The sequence below is a fragment of the Oncorhynchus masou genome, chromosome 30 (assembly GCF_036934945.1).
Source record: "Oncorhynchus masou masou isolate Uvic2021 chromosome 30, UVic_Omas_1.1, whole genome shotgun sequence".
In the NCBI taxonomy this organism is placed as follows: domain Eukaryota; kingdom Metazoa; phylum Chordata; class Actinopteri; order Salmoniformes; family Salmonidae; genus Oncorhynchus; species Oncorhynchus masou.
Genome location: NC_088241.1, coordinates 20,588,563 through 20,608,793, shown reverse-complemented (window position 1 = coordinate 20,608,793; position 20,231 = coordinate 20,588,563). Strand labels below are relative to the sequence as shown.

At 41.8% G+C, this 20,231-nt stretch overlaps 2 protein-coding genes and 1 pseudogene across 2 annotated transcripts; 2 read left to right on the top strand and 1 right to left on the bottom strand.

The window, feature by feature from the left end:
* The first annotated feature begins 1,136 nt into the window (after positions 1 to 1,136).
* Positions 1,137 to 3,099, top strand: LOC135521605 (protein phosphatase 2C-like domain-containing protein 1). Its single transcript, XM_064947320.1, has 3 exons — positions 1,137 to 1,147; positions 1,320 to 2,143; positions 2,282 to 3,099. Exons 1-3 carry the CDS (start codon positions 1,137 to 1,139, stop codon positions 3,097 to 3,099), a joined length of 1,653 nt encoding a protein of 550 aa, XP_064803392.1.
* A 240-nt stretch (positions 3,100 to 3,339) lies between these two features.
* Positions 3,340 to 13,638, bottom strand: LOC135522304 (ras-related protein Rab-5A-like). The gene is made up of 6 exons (XM_064948432.1): positions 13,465 to 13,638; positions 9,534 to 9,761; positions 9,159 to 9,310; positions 5,054 to 5,176; positions 4,821 to 4,914; positions 3,340 to 4,710 (listed from the first exon to the last, which is right to left on the bottom strand). Exons 2-6 carry the CDS (start codon positions 9,697 to 9,699, stop codon positions 4,595 to 4,597), a joined length of 651 nt encoding a protein of 216 aa, XP_064804504.1. The 5' UTR covers positions 9,700 to 9,761; positions 13,465 to 13,638; the 3' UTR covers positions 3,340 to 4,594.
* On the top strand, positions 12,074 to 19,996 carry LOC135521604 (EF-hand domain-containing family member B-like; annotated as a pseudogene).
* The last annotated feature ends 235 nt before the right edge of the window (positions 19,997 to 20,231 follow it).

Here is a 20,231-nt window from a genome sequence, read left to right as displayed (position 1 = left end):
TACACTATATATACACAAGTTAGTGGATTCGGCTATTTCAGCCATTATTGTGAAGTGGTAACGTCTAGGAGCAACAACGGCTCAGCCGTGAAGTGGTTGGCCACACAAGCTCACAGAACGGGACTGCCAAGTACTGAAGCACGTAGCGCGTAAAAATCGTCCATCCTCGGTTGCAACAACCACTACCGACTACCAAACTGCCTCTGGAAGCAACGTCATCACAATAACTGTTCGTCAGGAGCTTCATGAAATGGGTTTCTACGGCTGAGCAGCCCCACAAAAGCCTGAGATCCCCATGTGCAATGCCAAGCGTCAGCTGGAATGGTGTAAAGTTCACAGCCATCGGACTCTGGAGTAGCGGAAACACATTCTCTGGAGTGATGAATCACGCTTCCTCATCTGGCAGTCCAAAGGACGAATCTGGGTTTGACGGATCCCAGGAGAACACTACCTACCCCAATGCATAGTGTCAACTGTAAAGTTTGGTGGAGGAGGAATAATGGTCTGGGAATGTTCATTCCAGTGAAGGAAAATCTTAACATTAGATCATACAATGATATTCTAGACTATTCTGTGTCCATATACTTTTGGTTATGTAATGTGTTTGAGGTGCCTTTAATGATGGTATCGATGTAAAATTCTAATTCTAATTGTTTAAGGATTATTTCATTAAACTCCAAGTATGAAATTATAGATTTTGTCAACATTTCAAGAGTAGCCTATAAAGTAGGCTGGCTCACACTGACTCTTATTCCATGGTCCCCTTTGAGATGGTGTACTACTGCTGCCATCTGTTGGATAAAAGAGGGGCTTACAGGTGCACAAAGCCAGCTCTTTAAATACTTTAAGTAAATTGACAAGCCTATACTCTTTTTGTTGTTTTGTTGTTGTCCCCTTCCACTCAACACTATTATTCAGACTACTACTTTACTCTAAATGTCCATAATGACCAAAAGCCTACCAAACATCTTTCTTCATTTGATTCCGGAAAAAAAAAAACTTATTTGGAAGGCTCTAGCATAAGCTGCACAATGTTGTCATAGTGCCTTTAGTTGCCAAGGAAACTGTTTCTGTGGAAAGGCCAGTAAACAGCTGAACTCAATCTAAAGTACTGCCATTACTTGAGGCGAGCATAAATGGACTCATGGTACACCCTTTCACATTATGTCTGGAAATATTCACGAGGCTAGTTTGAGAAATAAGTCATTATTTGTTACTAATATAATGTAACATGTGAAATGGAAAATGAAAGGGCGACACATTTCAGTCCTGATTTGTTTGTGTTTGTATTCCCATTCTTTGAATAATTCTCACTCCAGTATTCCCATAGAGGGGCTCCCTGGGGAATCCTTTGACTCCAGTCCTGACACAGGAAGCCCTTACCCTTCCCAACACCATGCCCTCCACCACAGTGGGAGCAATATCCATGGCAACCCATCTTCCAATTTGGAGAAAGGTAAGAGCCCCTTCAGCGTCAGGGTGCAGTGTGTGGACTTTATCCAACTTCAGCGCATGGCAGAATACAGCGTTACCACGCACAAAGGGAGCAACCCGTTCATCCGTGCTGTGGCAGTGTGTGAGGAGAAAAACTCCACATGGAAAAAGAACATGGAGGATGTGACCATTTTTCATGAGGGGTATGGAGGCAAAGAGGGGACCAGCTTTTTCGGGGTCTTTGACGGGTTTCACGGACAGATTTCTGCAGTTACAGCATCTAGGGAGATGCCTGTTTTAGTCCTGGAGCAGCTCTCCAAACAGGACCCCTTGCTCTCCTTGGAGAAGGACCAGGTGAAGCTACTGTCACGCTTTGAAGCCCTGTTCCAGAAAGACTACAACAGACCTTACCCAGGCCAGGCCCAGAACATTGGACTAGGCCTAGGCCCTGAGCAGCTGGAGAATCTGACCAATGTGGAACAGGTGAACCTAGCCTTCACCACAGCCTTCTGGAAGATGGACCGGGTCCTGGGGCTTGGCAAGAACGAGACCTCCAAGATCCGCTGGAGTGGCTGCACAGCGCTCCTCTGCCTGATCGACAGTGGGCTGCCCTCCTCAGACAGGAAGGAGCAGGGAACAGGACAGGAGAGTAATACACCAACCCCCTCACAGGAGTTACAGGGTGGAAGAATTCTCATTGCTAACTGTGGTCAGTATTTTACTAGCATACTGATAATACACTGAAAAAATGATACAGAACAAGTATTATTCATTGAATACTATCAATTTCCAAATCTCTTGTTGATTCCCATTTCTCCCAAATCTCTTGTTGATTCCCATTTCACAGGTAATGTCCATGCGGTTCTGTACAAACAAGGCAGGGGCTTTCGTCTGACCAAAGACCACAGCACGTCCAACCCTAAAGAGCGCAAACGCATCCTCCAATCCGGAGGCGCAATCAGCGTCAACAAACAGCACGGTCTGGTGGAGGGGCTGACCGAGGCCACCCGAGGGCTTGGTCATTATGGCGATCGCAAGCTGAAAAAGTCAGTCATCCCTGTGCCTTACTCTGTGTCGCTGCCCACGGACCCTTCCTTCCAGATGCTGGTCCTAGCGTCCAGTGGCCTCTGGGAAGTCTTGGATGAGCATGCAGTGGCTGAGAGAGCTCTGACTGTCATTGAGTTCACTCAACAGAAATTAATAGTGAAGACCCTGTGCCTCATGCAAACTGTTGAGGATTCGTCTGTTTCAGATTCTCAAAGTTGCATACAGTCAAGACCAGGGTCATCTATTTTTGATAGTGAAGAACCTTCCAGTGTCAAGGATAAGGACAACCCACCAGAGTTGGACATGCCAGAGCCTCTGGGGGTACAAGCTAGAGATATTCAGAATGCAGAGGAAACAGAGAGACATCAATCCCTAGTCCTGCAGCAGGAGAGTGAGGTCAATGTGAAGGGAACTATGGCTGACAGTCTGAAGAATCTCACCTTGGACTACGAGCGCCTTGCAGCTGACATCTGTAGAGAGCTAGTGGACACAGCATTGGTCTCAGGTTCAAGGGAAAACATTTCAGTCATAGTCATACTTCTTCATGGGTTGGATGTGCTCAGAGAAAACACTCTCAAAGGAGAGTTGACAAAGCAAACAAATAGCATGGAATTATAACTTCAGGACAATCGTTCAAGTTTTGCCAAGAATGAACAGCTCTTGCAGTTCTTGTGATATTGAAAACATAAAGGCATGCAATATACAGAATTTATTGAATTTATTGACTTGTACCCTGATACTCAAACTGATCAGTCCTTCACTAGTCATGTTTTACATTGTTAAATCCACCTGGCTTCAGAAAGACTACCAGTCAGATAGTGCTATCGGTTGTTTGAGGCAATAAGTTAGCAAGTCCGACACAGTGCATGAGTTTTATAAAACATAATGGCCAGTCATTAATTAAACTATAACCAACAATTGTGCAATGCAATAGTCCTCTGAAATATGAACAGACCATTGAGAAAAGTAACAAGACACAGGTGAATTGCAATTGAATTGTTAATAACACTACATATTTAAAAAGACCACCATTGATTAGCATTTAACCAGTTTGTGACAAGGTAAAAAACACATAGCTGACCTAGACCTACATTGGTGTACTGTACAATTGTTCGAAATCTCTAGACATTTTCCTGACAAGCTTATGCCCTCCAATATGTATTGGTAGGAGACAACATTGCAACACCCTATATAACAGTAGAGTAATATTCCAGACTGATGATAGGTAATAGTCAAGACTTATGTTGGTGCATGTTTTGAGGCCTAATTTTAAACACCACTAATTCTGACAAGTTGATAGCTGAACAACAGCAGTTTGGGGAAACAAAGGACTTGTCATATGGTAGGTCTTAACAAGACAATTTACAAAGCTTGTCTGAGCATGTCCAACTGTCTCAGTGTTCTTCATTAAATCAATGCATCAACCAGCGAATGTTGCGATTTCAAGCGGGACTTCCAATGATGCACAAGCCAGTCATCATAGATGTGACAAACTTGCAGAGTCACCAGCCACCCAAACACAAAACCACCCTTAAATCATGTTCAACCGGTTGGATGTTCTCGCCAAACTTCTCTGCAGATGAAGATGTTGTCGTCTCGGCAGCAGGTGCAAGGAAGTGGAATGCTTGGTTTGACAGTCCTTGCCTGACACTGCTTCAATAATGTTATTATACTCAGTACAAACAGTAATAGCCTCCAGGCATTTAACAATGGGGGAATTTGGTTTGTTTTGGTTGGAAGGACACAACTTACTTTTATCCCCAGTCCACTAACCCTACGACCAAGGTTACACTTTCTCTTCAGGGAATCAGACACACACCTTTCCCTCCCTCTCTCTCATATGGGTTAGTCTTCCAACTGAATTCAGTTAAAAAATATATATGTTTTAGGCCTTGTAGTGATACATGCATACATTATACTGACATACATTTTTTTTTAAATGAAAGTAAAAACAAAAAAAAGTATTAAATGCAGCTATACAGAGTCTTTAGCTATTCCGGGGAGAAAGGACAAGAGGTGGAAGGTCTGATGTCAGAAAGGGGAACACCATGTCCCAATGTTATTCAAAGTTAGGAGGAGAGGGGAAGGTGCATGTGGGAAGAGTGGGCCAGGTTTAGGTACTGCAGCAGGAGCGACTGGCCGGCTGAGCTGCCTCCGTAAGATCCACTCCCCGGTTCCGCCCACCGTACGTGCCATCAGCTTGAGGCTCGTTCTTGGGTAATTTCTTTGCTATGAAGCGATAGGGAAAACGTTTAGGACCGGTGTTTCTATTATCAGATTGATAGACGCTTTAACATTTTCAAACTAAGTGTAATGAACATGGAACATAAAACACTTACCAATAGCCATGAACATCTCATTAACGTTCATAGAGGTCTTTGCTGATGTTTCCATGAACAGTAAACTGTTATCATCTGCGTATGACTGGGCATCCTGGAAGAAAACCACCGAAATCAGTCAATATGCAACAAAGGTTGTGTATAACTGCCTTATAGGTCAAATTGTATGATGACTCCATTGAGAATAAAACTAGCACAGTCTAATGTTCATTAGCAAATTCACTGGCACGAACCTGAAAATCCAATGCTCTTTTGTTTGCAAGGTCAGCTTTGTTCCCAGCTAAAGCTATTACAATATTTGGACTGGCTTGTCTCTGAAGCTCCTTAACCCAGTTCTTTGCTCGTGCAAAGGACTCCTGGCAAACATCAGGACAAGAGATTAAGTCAGACAATAACAAGGTCCTTGTGGAAGAATGACAACACAACCCCTCCCTTCATTCCCTGGTTATGCTATTGACCTTGCAGGATATCCAAGATGTGGTCTCATTAAAGGAGAACTTCTATAAAATATGACAATTAAGTGTAATGTTCCCCAGCTTACATGTATGGGGAGTTTGTCAACAAGATGTATCATATTGCTGAGTTGAAGTAATGCTCTGCTCCAAACATTGGCTTAAGCTTTGTGTACAAAGCATTGAGTTAGAAAACCAAGGTCGTTTGACAGCTTATTTCCATGAAATACTACGTTCTAACAACTTCCCAGCAAACATCTTAGCAAATAAAGCAAAAGCAGACATGGGGATCAACATAGAATTTCTCATTGGAGTTGCTCTTTTTTTTTTTTTTACCAGGTTTGTTAATCTCAATGAAACTCAAGAGAGACCTGGCCAAAATTGCAGCAAAGTATCAGAAACATAAAAAGATCAATTTACACATTGAACAGAAAGATGGTTTGGGAAAGTGTGGTGCAACTAGGGGTAAGAACAATGACAGCCCCTCAATTCATTTGTTAAAACAAAAGTGCCCTAGATGTTACAAGTTTGTTAGGACCAAATTAAATTAATAGGGATATTTTAAAATTGGGTCAAATCTAAGGACTTACAGAAAGATGCTAGAAAACATGTCAGCAAAACGAGGCTACCCTTTTTTACTCAATATTTTCTTCAGATTCTCAACTAGGCCTATTAAAGATGGCCTAATCATCAAACTCCTGCTACATTTTCACAAAATGTATTCAGCTGTACATAATGCTATACAGTTCGTTCTCAAAGTATTCAGACCCCTTTACTTTTTACACATTGTTACGTTACAGCCTTATTCTAAAATGGATTAATTGTTTGTGCCCCCTCATCAATCTACACACAATGACAAAGCAAAAACAGGCACAGAAATGTTTTCAAATGTATTAAAGACGTGAAATTTGATATTTCAGGTTAAGAAGTATTCAGACCCTTTACTCAGTACTTTGTTTAAGCACCTTTGGCAGAGATTACAGCCTCGAGTATTCTTGGGTATGCCGCTACAAGCTTGGTTGGATGAGGAGCTAATTTCATGTCTCTCCAGAGAAGAGTTCAAGTCAGGGCTCTGCTTGGGCCACTCAATCACATTCAGAGACTTGTTCCAAAGCCACTCCGTTGTCTTGGCTGTGTATTTAGGGCCGTTGTCCTGTTGGAAGGTGAACCTTCGCCCCAGTCTGAGGTCCTGAGCACTCTGGAGCAGGTTTTCATCAAGGATCTCACTGTACTTTTCTCTGTTCATCTTTCCCCTCGATGCGGACTAGTCCTCCCAGTCCCTGCCACTGAAAAACATCTCCACAGCATGATGCTGCCACCACCATAGGGGTGGTGCCAGATTTCCTCCAGACGTGACGCTTGGCATTCAGGCCAAAGAGTTCAAGCTTGGTTTCATCAGACCAGCTTGTTTCTCATGGTCTGATAGTCCTTTAGGTGCCTTTAGCGGGATGTCATGTGCCTTTTACTGAAGAGTAGCGTCTGTCTGGCCACTCTACCATAAAGGCCTGATTGGTGGAGGGCTGCAGAGATACAGTGCCTTGCGAAAGTATTCGGCCCCCTTGAACTTTGCGACCTTTTGCCACATTTCAGGCTTCAAACAAAGATATAAAACTATTTTTTTGTGAAGAATCAACAACAAGTGGGACACAATCATGAAGTGAAACGACATTTATTGGATATTTCAAACGTTTTTTAACAAATCAAAAACTGAAAAATTGGGTGTGCAAAATTATTCAGCCCCCTTAAGTGAATACTTTGTAGCGCCACCTTTTGCTGCGATTACAGCTGTAAGTCGCTTGGGGTATGTCTATCAGTTTTGCACATCGAGAGACTGAAATTTTTTCCCATTCCTCCTTGCAAAACAGCTCGAGCTCAGTGAGGTTGGATGGAGTGCATTTGTGAACAGCAGTTTTCAGTTCTTTCCACAGATTCTCGATTGGATTCAGGTCTGGACTTTGACTTGGCCATTCTAACACCTGGATACGATAATTTTCGAACCATTCCATTGTAGATTTTGCTTTATGTTTTGGATCATTGTCTTGTTGGAAGACAAATCTCCGTCCCAGTCTCAGGTCTTTTGCAGACTCCATCAGGTTCTTCCAGAATGGTCCTGTATTTGTATTTCCATCCATCTTCCCATCAATTTTAACCATCTTCCCTGTCCCTGCTGAAGAAAAGCAGGCCCAAACCATGATGCTGCCACCACCATGTTTGACAGTGGGTATGGTGTGTTCAGGGTAATGAGCTGTGTTGCTTTTACGCCAAACATAACGTTTTGCATTGTTGCCAAAAGGTTCAATTTTGGTTTCATCTGACCAGAGCACCTTCTTCCACATGTTTGGGGTGTCTCCCAGGTGGCTTGTGGCAAACTTTAAAACAACACTTTTTATGGATATCTTTAAGAAACGGCTTTCTTCTTGCCACTCCTCCATAAAGGCCAGATTTGTGCAATATATGACTGATTGTTGTCCTATGGACAGAGTCTCCCACCTCAGCTGTAGATCTCTGCAGTTCATCCAGAGTGATCATGGGCCTCTTGGCTGCATCTCTGATCAGTCTTCTCCTTGTATGAGCTGAAAGTTTAGAGGGACGGCCAGGTCTTGGTAGATTTGCAGTGGTCTGATACTCCTTCCATTTCAATATTATCGCTTGCACAGTGCTCCTTGGGATGTTTAAAGCTTGGGAAGTATTTTTGTATCCAAATCCGGCTTTAAACTTCTTCACAACAGTATCTCGGACCTGCCTGGTGTGTTCCTGGTTCTTCATGATGCTCTCTGCGCTTTTAACGGACCTCTGAGACTATCACAGTGCAGGTGCATTTATACGGAGACTTGATTACACACAGGTGGATTGTATTTATCATCATTAGTCATTTAGGTCAACATTGGATCATTCAGAGATCCTCACTGAACTTCTGGAGAGTGTGCTGCACTGAAAGTAAAGGGGCTGAATAGTTTTGCACGCCCAATTTTTTAGTTTTTGATTTGTTAAAACAGTTTGAAATATCCAATAAATGTCGTTCCACTTCATGATTGTGTCCCACTTGTTGTTGATTCTTCACAAAAAAATACAGTTTTATATCTTTATGTTTGAAGCCTGAAATGTGGCAAAATGTTGCAAAGTTCAAGGGGGCCGAATACTTACGCAAGGCACTGTAGTTGTCCTTCTGAGAGGTTCCCCCATCTCCACAGAGGAACTCTGGAGCTCTGTCAGAGTGACCATTGGGTTCGTGGTCACCTCCCTGGTCTAGGCCAATCTCCCCCATTCCTCATTTTGGCCGGGTGGCCAGCTCTAGGAAGTCTTGGTGGTTCCAAACGTCTTCCATTTAAGAATGATGGAGGCACAGTGTTCTTGGGGACCTTCAATGCGGCAGAAATGTTTTGGTACCCTTCCACCAAATCTGTGCCTCAAGACAATCCGGTCTTGGATATCTACGGACAATTCCTTCGACCTCATGGCTTGGTTTTTGCTCTGACATGCACGGTCAACTATGGGACCTTATATAGACAGGTGTGTGCGCCTTTCCAAATCATGTCCATTCAATGGAATTTACCACAATCATGTTGTAGAAACATCTCAAGGATGATCAATGGAAACAGGATGCACCTGAGCTCAATTTCGAGTCTCATAGCAAAAGGTCTGAATACTTACCTTATTTACGTATCTGGTTTTTATTTTTAATACATGTTAATGTCTAAAACCCTGTTTTTGATTTGTCATTATGGGATAGTGTGTGTAGATTGATGAGGGAAAAAAATATTTAATCAATTTTAGAATAAAAATGTGGAAAACAGGAAGGGGTCTGAATACTTTCCAAATGCACTGTACCTAATTTAAGAGTCTCTTTAATGTGTGACAGAGTACATAAACCCGGCTGCCGACTCACTTTGTTAGTGATGTCGTAGACCACGATTGCGGCCTGGGCACCTCTATAGTACATGGGCGCTAAGCTGTGGTAGCGCTCCTGACCAGCCGTGTCCCAGATCTCAAACTTGACTGTTGTGTCATCCAAACATACTGTCTGAGTCAGGAAGGCAGCTGAGAGGAGACAAACAGTCAAAGCAGCATTTAGAATTGTTTACAGTAGGCTATAAGAAAAACATCTGGCTGTCCAGTTTCCAACAATGGACTATATATACATCATGGGAGATTACATTCTGTAGGTTATGCAATTAGAATCACTACAGGACAAAAAAAGATAGTGGAATGGACATAACCCAAAACCACTAACACATGAATAGAAGATGTCAGATCAGCCAACCTCCGATTGTGCTCTCTTGGAATTCATGAAACTGGCCCTTGACGAAGCGAAGTACAAGACTGGACTTTCCCACGGCGGACTCCCCTAAGAGTACTAATTTGAACTGGGAGATCTTGTTGCCTGTGTTCGGCCCATTGGGTCGTGTTGCACCACCCCTACTTGCCATGTCCTACACCCCAGTCTCTTGCTCTGGATGCAGAAGTACCGCTTGAATGGTTACTCCTAGAACTGCCAAAAATGAGATGTCACATTACTTAAATTGTCAATAGATCAGTGAATAAAGTAGTGGGGGAAAAAATAAATACAACTACAAAATAATCCTAATTATCAACTTTGACGTTTAACTGATTAGAAATTGTTAAATTAGCTTTGTCTCTGATCATCACTGTAATATCATTGAATCACAGGATGTAGCTAGCTAGTTAACTACAGACAGTATTTGGAAATGTGACAACGACTTTCACTTGGCAATTAGCTAGTAACATTAGACTTGTTTACAAAGAGTATATTACACCTATTTCTTAACTTGTCCCAACTAGGGTTGCAAAGTGTCGGAAACCTTCCAGGAAATTTCTGGGATTTTCTATGGGAAGTTAAGCCCAGGAATTTTGCTTAAATTCAGTTAGCTTATAACAGTGAACCTTTTTTTGAGGGATACACATAAGGCTATTATAGGTCTTGTGGCATATTTTGGTTAAACTATCCCCAACTCAATGGAATTGCAACCCTCTGCATGCACACTGCATTCTTCCATCACATGTACAGCTGATTATCAAGATCCTGCACACTAATGAGATGCTATTGAGCCCACACTACTATACTGTCTGAGCCAAGGACTACATGCTTTCTGGTAAGTTTTGATTACAATAAAACGTGAATATATTTTATGACATACATAATTTTGTTAGCTAGTAAATAGTAGCCTACAGCAAAGTGTGTTTAAATCATTTCTAACTTGTTAATCATTTCTGCTAGTTAGTTTTTGTTAACATTTGAGTTTTAGCTAGCTTGAGCCTGCTAACTGAGGAGTGTTAATTCACCTTTTTCCATACAGGTTTCATTTAAAAAAAAAAAAATTATGTATCACAAAAGGAGTTGTTTCATCTAACTGCTTAACTATTTATCTGTACATGAATTGTATTCTGCTTTTTTTTCCTACTCTTTACAGGAAAATGCCACAGGCACTATCTGATGTGTGGAGACATTTCACTGCAGCTAATGTAGAAGGAAAAGCTCTGTACATTTGAAAATACTGTGCCAAATCATATGTGAAGAATGCAACAAAGATGCAGAATCATCTGGCCAAGTACATAATGTTCCCTCAGCGCTCACAACAAGCAACCTCGTATCGAAGTAGAGACTTTTGTCAGAGGTGAAAATAATGAATCAGACAACTTATCGATAGCCACAGCTCATGGTCCTCCTGGAATCTGACGTTTTTTTTACTAAATGGGGGAACGAAGTCAGAGAAATGCTGATGAATGTCTTCTTCGAGCTGTGTATGCTATTGGAAGACATTTCTGAATGTTGTTTGTCCAGCATAGATCTCGCAGAGACCAAAGAGACATGCTTTAGCTACTCATTTGCTAGATGCAGAGTTCAACAGAGTGAAGGTCAAGCAAATCATAGACAAAGCAGACTGTATTGCAATCATCTCTGATGGGTGTTCAAATGTTCATGGGCAAGGAATAATTAACTTCATCATCTCCACCACTCAACCAGTATTCTACAAGAGCACAGACACAAGGGACAACAGACACACGTCTCTACATTGCAGATGAGCTGAAGGCAGTCATCAATGACCTTGGACCGCAGGCATTTGCATTGGTGACAGACAATGCTGTGAACATGAAGGCTGCTTGGTAAAAAGTGGAGGAGTCCTACCCTCACATCACACCCATTGGCTGTGCTGCTCATACATTAAATCTGCTCCTCAAGGACATCATGGCACTGAAAACAATGGATACACTCAACAAGAGAGCCAAGGAAATGGTTAGGTATGTGAAGGGTCATCAAGTTATAGCAGCAATCTACCTCACCAAGCAAAGTGAGATGAATAAGAGCACCAGATTGAAGCTGCCCAGCAACACCCGTTGGGTGGTGTTGTCATGTTTGACAGTCTCCTGGAGGAGAAGGAGTCTTTCCAAGAAATGGCCATATCAGTCTGTAGATATGGACAGCCCCATCAAGAGGATCCTCCTGGATGTTGCATTTTGGGAGAGAGTGGTATGCAGCCTGAGACTCCTGAAACATACAGCAGTAGCCATTGTATGGATTGAGGGAGACAATGCCACTCTGTCTGATGTTCAGACTCTGCTTGCAGATGTTAAAGAAGAAATCCGTACTGCCCTGCCCACTTCACTGTTGCTCCAAGCAGAGGAAACTGCAGTTCTGAAATACATCAAAAAGCATTAAGAAAGCATGAAGACTTCTGCCTGAAGCCAATACACACCGCAGCGTACATGTTGGACCCCGAGTATGCTGGCAAGAGCATCCTGTCTGGTGCAGAGATCAACAAGGCCTATGGTGTCATCACTATCATGTCTCACCACCTTGGCCTGGATGAGGGCAAGGTTTTTGGCAGTCTGGTGAAGTACACTTCCAAGCAAGGGCATTGGGAATGGAGATGCAATATACCAACAAATCTCATCAGCCACCTGGTGGAAAGGACTTTGTGGATCTGAGGCTCTTTCCCCTGTTGCCTCAATCATCCTCCAAATCCCACCAACATCAGCCACCTCAGAGCCCAACTGGTTCTTGTTTGGGAACACACACACCAAAACACGCAACAAGCTGACCAATACAAGGGTTGAAAAATTGGTGGCCATCCAGGCAAATTTGAGGCATTTCGAGCCAGACAATGAGCCATCCTCAACCAGGTTGGAAAGTGACAGTGAATATGAGGCCTCAGAGTCTGATGTTCAAGAGGTGGACATTGAGGAGTTACAGGGAGAATACATGGAAGCCTGAGAGGAAGACAACCAAAGCTTTATATTCTAGAATATCATTTTATAGATGTATGTTGAAAACGTTTTTGGGATATGCAATGGATCATTGGGGATCATTCAATATTCTCTTTCTTTTGTTCAGTGAAATCATCCCATTTTTATTTTATTGGAAGGATTTAATCATTTGCATTTATGTATACTTATGATAAGGTAAAATGTTTCTCTCCATTTGATATGGTAAATATATCAAATGCAAAAAACATCTACATTTAAATTAATAATAATATATTCCCATTCATTCCCACGGAAAGTTTCCATCTGAATATTTCCCAAAATGTGCAACCCTAGTCCCAACAAGTAAACACAACAAGCCATTGTGTCTAGTCTAGCCAAAAATAATTGCAGTGAAGACATGTGGGTCGAAATCGTGTTACGTCAGTCTTAACCACAAATAACCACTGTGTTGACTTGCTAGCTCGTCAGTCATGATGGCGGATAAAACCTATCAGGCACTGTGTCCGTCAAAAAGAATTATTAGCTTCCTCAGTCCCACCCATTGGTCCAATCGTGTCTACGATACATTGGTTAGCTAGCCAGTTACAATTAGCTAACGTAGTTAGCTATACTTATTTAGATTAGGTGGCTACTGTTATCGAGCTAGTTTACCTTATCTAGCTAACTAACTACAGTACATACAGTATATTGAAAAATGTGCTAGTTCGTACACGAAAACTATCGGTCTTACTGCTAGCAAGCGACATAAGGTTGAACCACACCTCACCCTGCTTCACGCAAATACATAGAAGCGACATACATACATACATTTCAATGGTCAACTTACAACAGTATATTAAGAACGGGTCAACTGTTGGTGTATTATTTGCTGTGAGCTAGCTAACAAAACATAGCTTTCAGCCTAGCCAGGGCTAGCTAGTAAGCTAGTTTTGCCGGTAAACGAGCTAGCTAGAATGATAACTGCTTACCTTATCCGATATAATTAAATAGGTAGCTGAAGGGATTTACAAAAAAATATATATATTTCCAGCACTCCACAATCTTTTCAAAAGTCGATAAATTTCATAAAGCTTGTCCCTTTCCCACTTCCCGTTTGTTTTGTATGGTACCGTGTATGATGATAAATCGAGCACCTACGTAGCGCTGAGAATAAACCAATCACACACTCGTGTTAAAGGGGAAATTTGCGATTTGAGGTTATACAACGTTTGTTTACATTTACTTTGTTGGAGTAAAACAAACGTATATTTAGGGTTCTGATGGGGTAAGACTGTTGAACTAAGTTCGAGGCATTTATAAGTTATATTCTTAAAGAATCAATTTGTGCATTGAATTAATGTATAAGTCCAAAAATCGATTTGCCACTAATGAAAGGATCCAGAAAATGAATCATTTTATTAGGCAAAGAGGTAATGTTACACAAGTGTGATAACTCATTCACAAAAAACTTTGTAACATATGACATGACTTGATGTATGCAACTTTATGTCATAACATGTCATATTGTTAAAGTGTAGGCTAAAAGCAAACATTTGCAATGTTCATAATCATACAGATTCTTAATTGTTTTGTATTTGTATTTATACCTTTATTTAACTACACAAGTCAGTTAAGAACAAGTTCTTATTTACAATGACGGCCTACTGGGGAACAGTGGGTTAACTGCCTTGTTCAGGGGCAGAATGACGGCCCAACGCTCTAACCACGAGGCTACCTGCCTCCCCAAGTGGTTGGGATTGAACCATTGAACATTGAATACCATTGAACATTTCTTAGTTTGGGTCTGAAACAATTGTTTCCATTTATCAGTTTCAAAGACAAGTCATTACATTATAAATAAATAAATAAATATTTTACAAACACTTGAATTATTCACTACATTTTAAATGGACGCACATCCAAAAACTCTGTCATGATGTATGTATTGTAGAAGGCCCACAATGTGGTTACTTAAGTCCGATTTGGATATATTTAGCTGTTTTTGCTTTAGAAGTTGTCCCTTTTCAGGTTTAGAAGTGACTGCTAAATGCTAACTCGCTTTCAGAAAAACTAGTTAGCATAGCTAGCATACAGAAATCGGTAGTGGTAATCAGTCATTTTTAACTGTAATGCAGTTGATTGGTGACAATGACATGAACATGTGTTGGGGTTAACAGCTATACAAACATTATACTCCGATTTTTATCTCAACATAGTGTGAAATACACATAAACAATAGCCAAAATGTAGACTAATGTTGCTGGGGGGCAATGAGAAGATTCGGGATCTTTCCCTCAAGGCCCTTCCCCTACACATTTCCATGTCAATTCCATTGTTTTGATAGAGTTCGATTGACCTCTTTGCGCTGGAGTCACTTTTTCCTCACCATAGTAATTATAACAGGGTAGAATGTTTATGTTTTTTTTCTTCTAGAACACAGGCACAGTAAGCCTATAATTATAATGCCAATCAGATCAGACCTCGGTTTCCTAGTGGTGGAAATGTGAATGTGTCTGTTTGTATGGATGTAAATTCAGTGTCTCAAACACCTTCCCTTTAAAGCCCCAAACCCCACCAGTAGTGAGGATGTTTCTCAACACAACATGCCCAGGTGCAGTGACTATCCGAGTGTTCCATGGGAAAGCCAACGACCCTGACATTGCCAGGTCTCTAGTTCATGGAGTGAGCAGCCAAACTTCTATTTTGGCGAGTAGAGGCCTAAATAAACAGAGACATGCATAGTGAGTTTTAAGCTAACTAAACTAACTAAATCTAACTAAACAATCAATTTGATCCCTATTTTGTTGCTGAGAATTTTTACTGCATAACAGGAAATGCAAACATGTAGTGTATTCATGGTTTAAAAAGACTTCTAAAGTTTCTAATTTACAAAAAAATGTATAAACCACTACAGAAAATATCCATTAATTATAATCCACATAATAATTCAAATTTCCTGTTGCTGCAGGATTGTTTTCCTGCTGTAGGAAACTGCTAAAAGTAAGATCATACACCTGTAGATACATTTAACCTGGTAGAGATCATCAACACATTAATTAATGGGATTGGTATGGTCGCATTTGTTTCTGTATTTCCTACAGGGTGGATTAGTGATCAACCCACCACCTAAGACCATCTATCAACAGAGGTTACATCAGCTCCACGAATCTGGGTATTCCACCAATCAAAAAGCCCCCCTGGGCAGGTCACATGATCAGAGCCCTGGGCTTCCAAATTGGCTCGACACCGACACCAGCCAAGCCACATTTGGTGTGAAATCCCCCAAAAGTGAGTCAGACAATAAAGAAAGACCCTAGAATCTACAATGTGTCACCATGAACATTCATATTATGACTGAAAGACATATCCACAAGCCTTCATGTACAAGTGTGTTCCTTCTGATCCAGCTGCAGCTGCAGGTGCGATTATCAACCCACCTAAAAGCACGGAGCAGGTGGAGACAGAGGCTCAGGAGGGACACCAGTCTTATATCCGCTCCCACAATGCCTACTTTGTCAGTGAGTATTGTGGACATTTGTCTCTCTTTGGTTCTGACAGTGTTTAAATGGGGACTTCATTTAGGCGTTTTAGTAATTTATATGCTATTCAATATGTTGATTTACACATTGATTTAACACCATCATTTTCAGACACATTTCTGTAGAAACACCATAGCCAGTGGTTAATCACACCTGTCGATATTTCTCTGTTTGATTTTAGCCTGGGTAAATCCATCATAACTGTGTTGCGTCCCAGGTGAACAGGTTGATAGGAAATACAAGGGGAGCCGTTATGGAAAGGACGGCGGGTTCGGAGTGCCTACTCCCCACCACAACGATGGACGCAGTGTCTCCAAATCTCTCCACTGGTTGTGTGATACTCAGAAGTAAGCACTTATCCTACCTTACGTTTATTCAAAACACTCGACTTCTCATTGCTCATCACCATTCAATGTCACACAATGCATTGCCTATAGTCATGACATCAAATGTTGATTTGTGTACTGCTATTTTTTCCCATAGTCATAACAGTGCAGAGTTTGTTTCTCAGAGATGTGATGACAGGGAAAGGATACAGCCACAGATTAGCAAAGTGCATGACCCGTAAGTCTATCACATTAACTCTTTAATGCAGATCTAGTTAAATGCCTGTTCAGTATATGTTCCAGACATGTGTATACACAACTCATGCCCAGCTACTACAGTAGCTTTACTTCCTCTATTCCCAGCCTTTTATAGCATAGCAGACACATTGAAAGTGCCAGCAGGTCATACATTTGGAATCTTGCTAGCGGCCAGATGACTTTGGTGAGTAAAATTTTAATTAATAAAAGGACGCATATTGAGTTTTCTATTACAATGCCAGTATGAAATTGGTAAAAATGGGTAAAGCTATAATGTAGTCTAGAGGGGTGACCAAAATGTAAGCCTTCTGTTATTGTTTGAAGATGAAGAATTTGGTTTAACTTTCTCCACAGATGCGGGTGACCTTCTCCACTCCACCCCTCCAGCAGAGTACCAGAAAGGCACAGACAGACAGCGCACCCTGATCAGTGCTGTACGCCAGCACCTCAAGAAGGTCAACTTCCACAACTTTAACTCCCTGCTGCAGGCCTTCAGGCACGACGACAAGGGTACATACAGTGCATTCAGAAAGTATTAAGACCCCTTGACTTTTTCCACATTTTGTTACGTTACAGCCTAATTCTAAAATAGATTTTTTTTAAATCAATCTACACTACACACAATCTACACTCATCAATCTACACACAATACCACATAATGACAAAGCAAAAACAGGTTTTTAGACATTTTTGCTAATTTATTACAAATAAAAAACAGAAATACCTTATTTACATAAGTATCGAGATCCTTTGCTATGAGACTTGAAATTGAGGTCAGGTGCATCCTGTTTCCATTGATAATCCTTGAGATGTTTCTACAACTCTTGATTGGAGTCCACCTGTGGTAAATTAAATTGATTGGACATGATTTGAAAAGGCACACACCTGTCTATATAAGGTCCCACAGTTGACAGTTCATGTCAGAGCAAAAACCAAGCCATGAGGTTGAAGGAATTGTCCATAGAGCTCAGAGACAAGATGGTGTCGAGGCACAGATTTGGGGAAGGCTAGATCACAGTGGCCTCCATCATTCTTAAATGGAAGAAGTGTGGAACCACTAGGACTCTTCCTAGAGCTGGCCGGGGGAGGTGACCAAGAACCTGATGGTCACTCTGACAGAGCTCCAGAGTTCCTCTGTGGCGATGGCAGAACCTTCCAGAAGGACAACTATCTCTGCAGTACTCCACCAATCAGGCCTTTATGGTTGTAGCCAGATGGAAGACACTTCTCTGTAAAAGGCACATGACAGCCCGCTTGGAGCGAAAAGGCACCTAGAGGACTCTTAGACCATGAAAAACAAAATTATCTGGTCTGATGAAAACAAGATTGAACTCTTTGACCTGAATGCCAAGCATCTGGAGGAAAAGTGGCATCATCCCTACGGTGAAGCATGGTGGTGGCAGCATCATGCTTGGGGTTTTTCAGCGGCAGGGACTGGGGGACTATTCAGGATAGAGGGAAAGATGAACGGAGCAAAGTACAGAGAGATTCTTGATGAAAGCCTGCTCCAGAGTGCTCAGGACCACAGACTGGGGCGAAGGTTCACCTTCCAACAGGACAATGATCCTAAGCACACAACCAAGACTACGCAGGAGTGGCTTCGGGACAAGTCTCTGAATGTCCTTCAGTTGCCCAGCCAGAGCCCGGACCTGAACCCGATCAAACATCACTGGAGAGACCTGAAAATAGCTGTGCATCGACACTCCCCATCCAACCTAACAGAGCTTGAGAGGATCTGCAGAGAAGAATGGGAGAAACTCCCCAAATACAGGTGGCCAAGCTTGTACTGTAGTGTCATACCCAAGAAGACTCAAAGGTGTAATCGCTGCCAAAGGTGCCTCAACAAAGTACTTAGTAAAGGGTCTGAATACGTATGTAAATTTAGAATTTTTAATACATTTGCAAAAATGTCTAAAAACCTGTTTTTGCTTTGTCACTATTGGGTATTGTGTGCAGATTGATGAGGCGAAAACAACAATTTAATCAATTTTAGAATAAGGCTGTAATGCAACAATGCGGAAAAAGTACATTTGTCTGAATACTTTTCGAATGCAATGTATATACAATTCTACTGTATTAACTTGATAATATCACAGAATTTCTAAACCCCAGGACCAACATCGCAATACTTCCATGAATGCTTTGCGAAGCAGACTCGACCGACCAGACATGGGTTTGGGGTCTACAAGTCAATGGGAGAAGTGAAAAATTCTTCCATAGTTGTTAATTTTCCTTAAATCTAAAGGCACAGCCTAGATTCAAGCCAATGTCTGAAGTAGCTGAACATGTTATTTCTCCAACGTTGTGAAAGTGACAAACTGACACATATTAATATTCATCAAAAACAACTTAAAGTCGAAGGAGTGCCTTTGATTTGATTGTGCAGTTTGGCACGAGACTACCGTTAGGCCTGATGACATGTTTCTGCGCATGAGCTTAGCTAACCAACGTCGCCATGACATCGCCTATAAGCATTTCTATTGGAGAAGCAGTTTCTAGATAACTTCATACTGTACTGTCTTTGACAGTATTAAGTTAGTTTGAGATTGTTCAGTCTGAGGTGTGTCTGTCTGTGTGTGTGCTATGTGCATGTGTTCGTGTGTGTGTGTGTGTGTGTGACTCCACAGAAAGGTCAGGGTGTGATCGGGGAGGACCTGCAGGACGTGTGTCGTCAGTTTAACCTGGACCTGAGTGGGCCGGTGCTAGATGACTTGATGGAGTACTGTGATATGGACCAAGATGGACTCATCAACTTTCAGGAGTTCGCCAACTTCCTCAACTGGAAGAACAAAATGCCCATCAGTAAAGTGGAGCAGCGCATTCTGACTAGTGGTCAGTTACAGTGTCTAAGCATAGAAATATAATTAGTAGAATGCTAATGTGATTGACAACTCTACCTCAGAGTGTAAGACCAGCACAGCCCCAGATAACATGCAGAGAGAGGCTCTCCCTGTGAGACCTGCAGCCTCAGAGGCTTTGGCAAGACCGGAGGACCGGGAACCTGCAGAGGTGGGCAGCACGCTGAAGAATAGATATTTAGGTGAAAGACGCATGAAGAATTTGAAATAATTCTCAAAAACAATTCAGGGAGGGAAAATTCTCTGAGATTCAGCACACGATTTCTCACATTTGTATCTTAGCATTACAATGGACTGGTAGTTCTTTCCCCCTGCTTCTCTACATTGTGTGAATCACATTCTCACTGTATAATTATGACATCTTTCAACATAGACTATCATATGTACGGGACTCCCACCAACCTGGTGGCCCCGCGGATCAAGAGCGTCAGCGACAGCACTAACTACGGTGACCAGACCACAGCATTTGACCTCCTGTTTCCTACGCTGTACTCCCTAAGGGGAGTCCACAAGGAGCACTTCTTCTGTCCCCGCACCTAAGAGGAGGTACAGAATACCAATGAATACCAATGAACCCACTGAAGAATCAAGGGAGAGAAAGAAAGATATGGTCTAGTAGATTTTATAGAATAGCACTGGGACATACAGTACCATGTGGGATTTTGTGACAGCATTCAAAATGTAGGAAAAACGTTGTTTCAAAAATATAATTGGTATGAACAATTCTGCCGTTGGAGAAGTGATTGACACAAAATGTTATTGAAATAGGACGGAG

What these genes read in the sequence shown, in the direction of transcription:
- LOC135522304 (XM_064948432.1), bottom strand. Translation starts at nt 9,699, where the DNA reads ATGGCAAGTAGGGGTGGTGCAACACGACCCAATGGGCCGAACACAGGC. An exon ending in TCTACGACATCACTAACAAA is followed by an intron (nt 5,177 to 9,158) that starts GTGAGTCGGCAG and finishes GATGTTTGCCAG; the next exon opens with GAGTCCTTTGCACGAGCAAA. An exon ending in TGAGATGTTCATGGCTATTG is followed by an intron (nt 4,711 to 4,820) that starts GTAAGTGTTTTA and finishes ATCGCTTCATAG; the next exon opens with CAAAGAAATTACCCAAGAAC.
- LOC135521605 (XM_064947320.1), top strand. An exon ending in AATTCTCATTGCTAACTGTG is followed by an intron (nt 2,144 to 2,281) that starts GTCAGTATTTTA and finishes CCCATTTCACAG; the next exon opens with GTAATGTCCATGCGGTTCTG.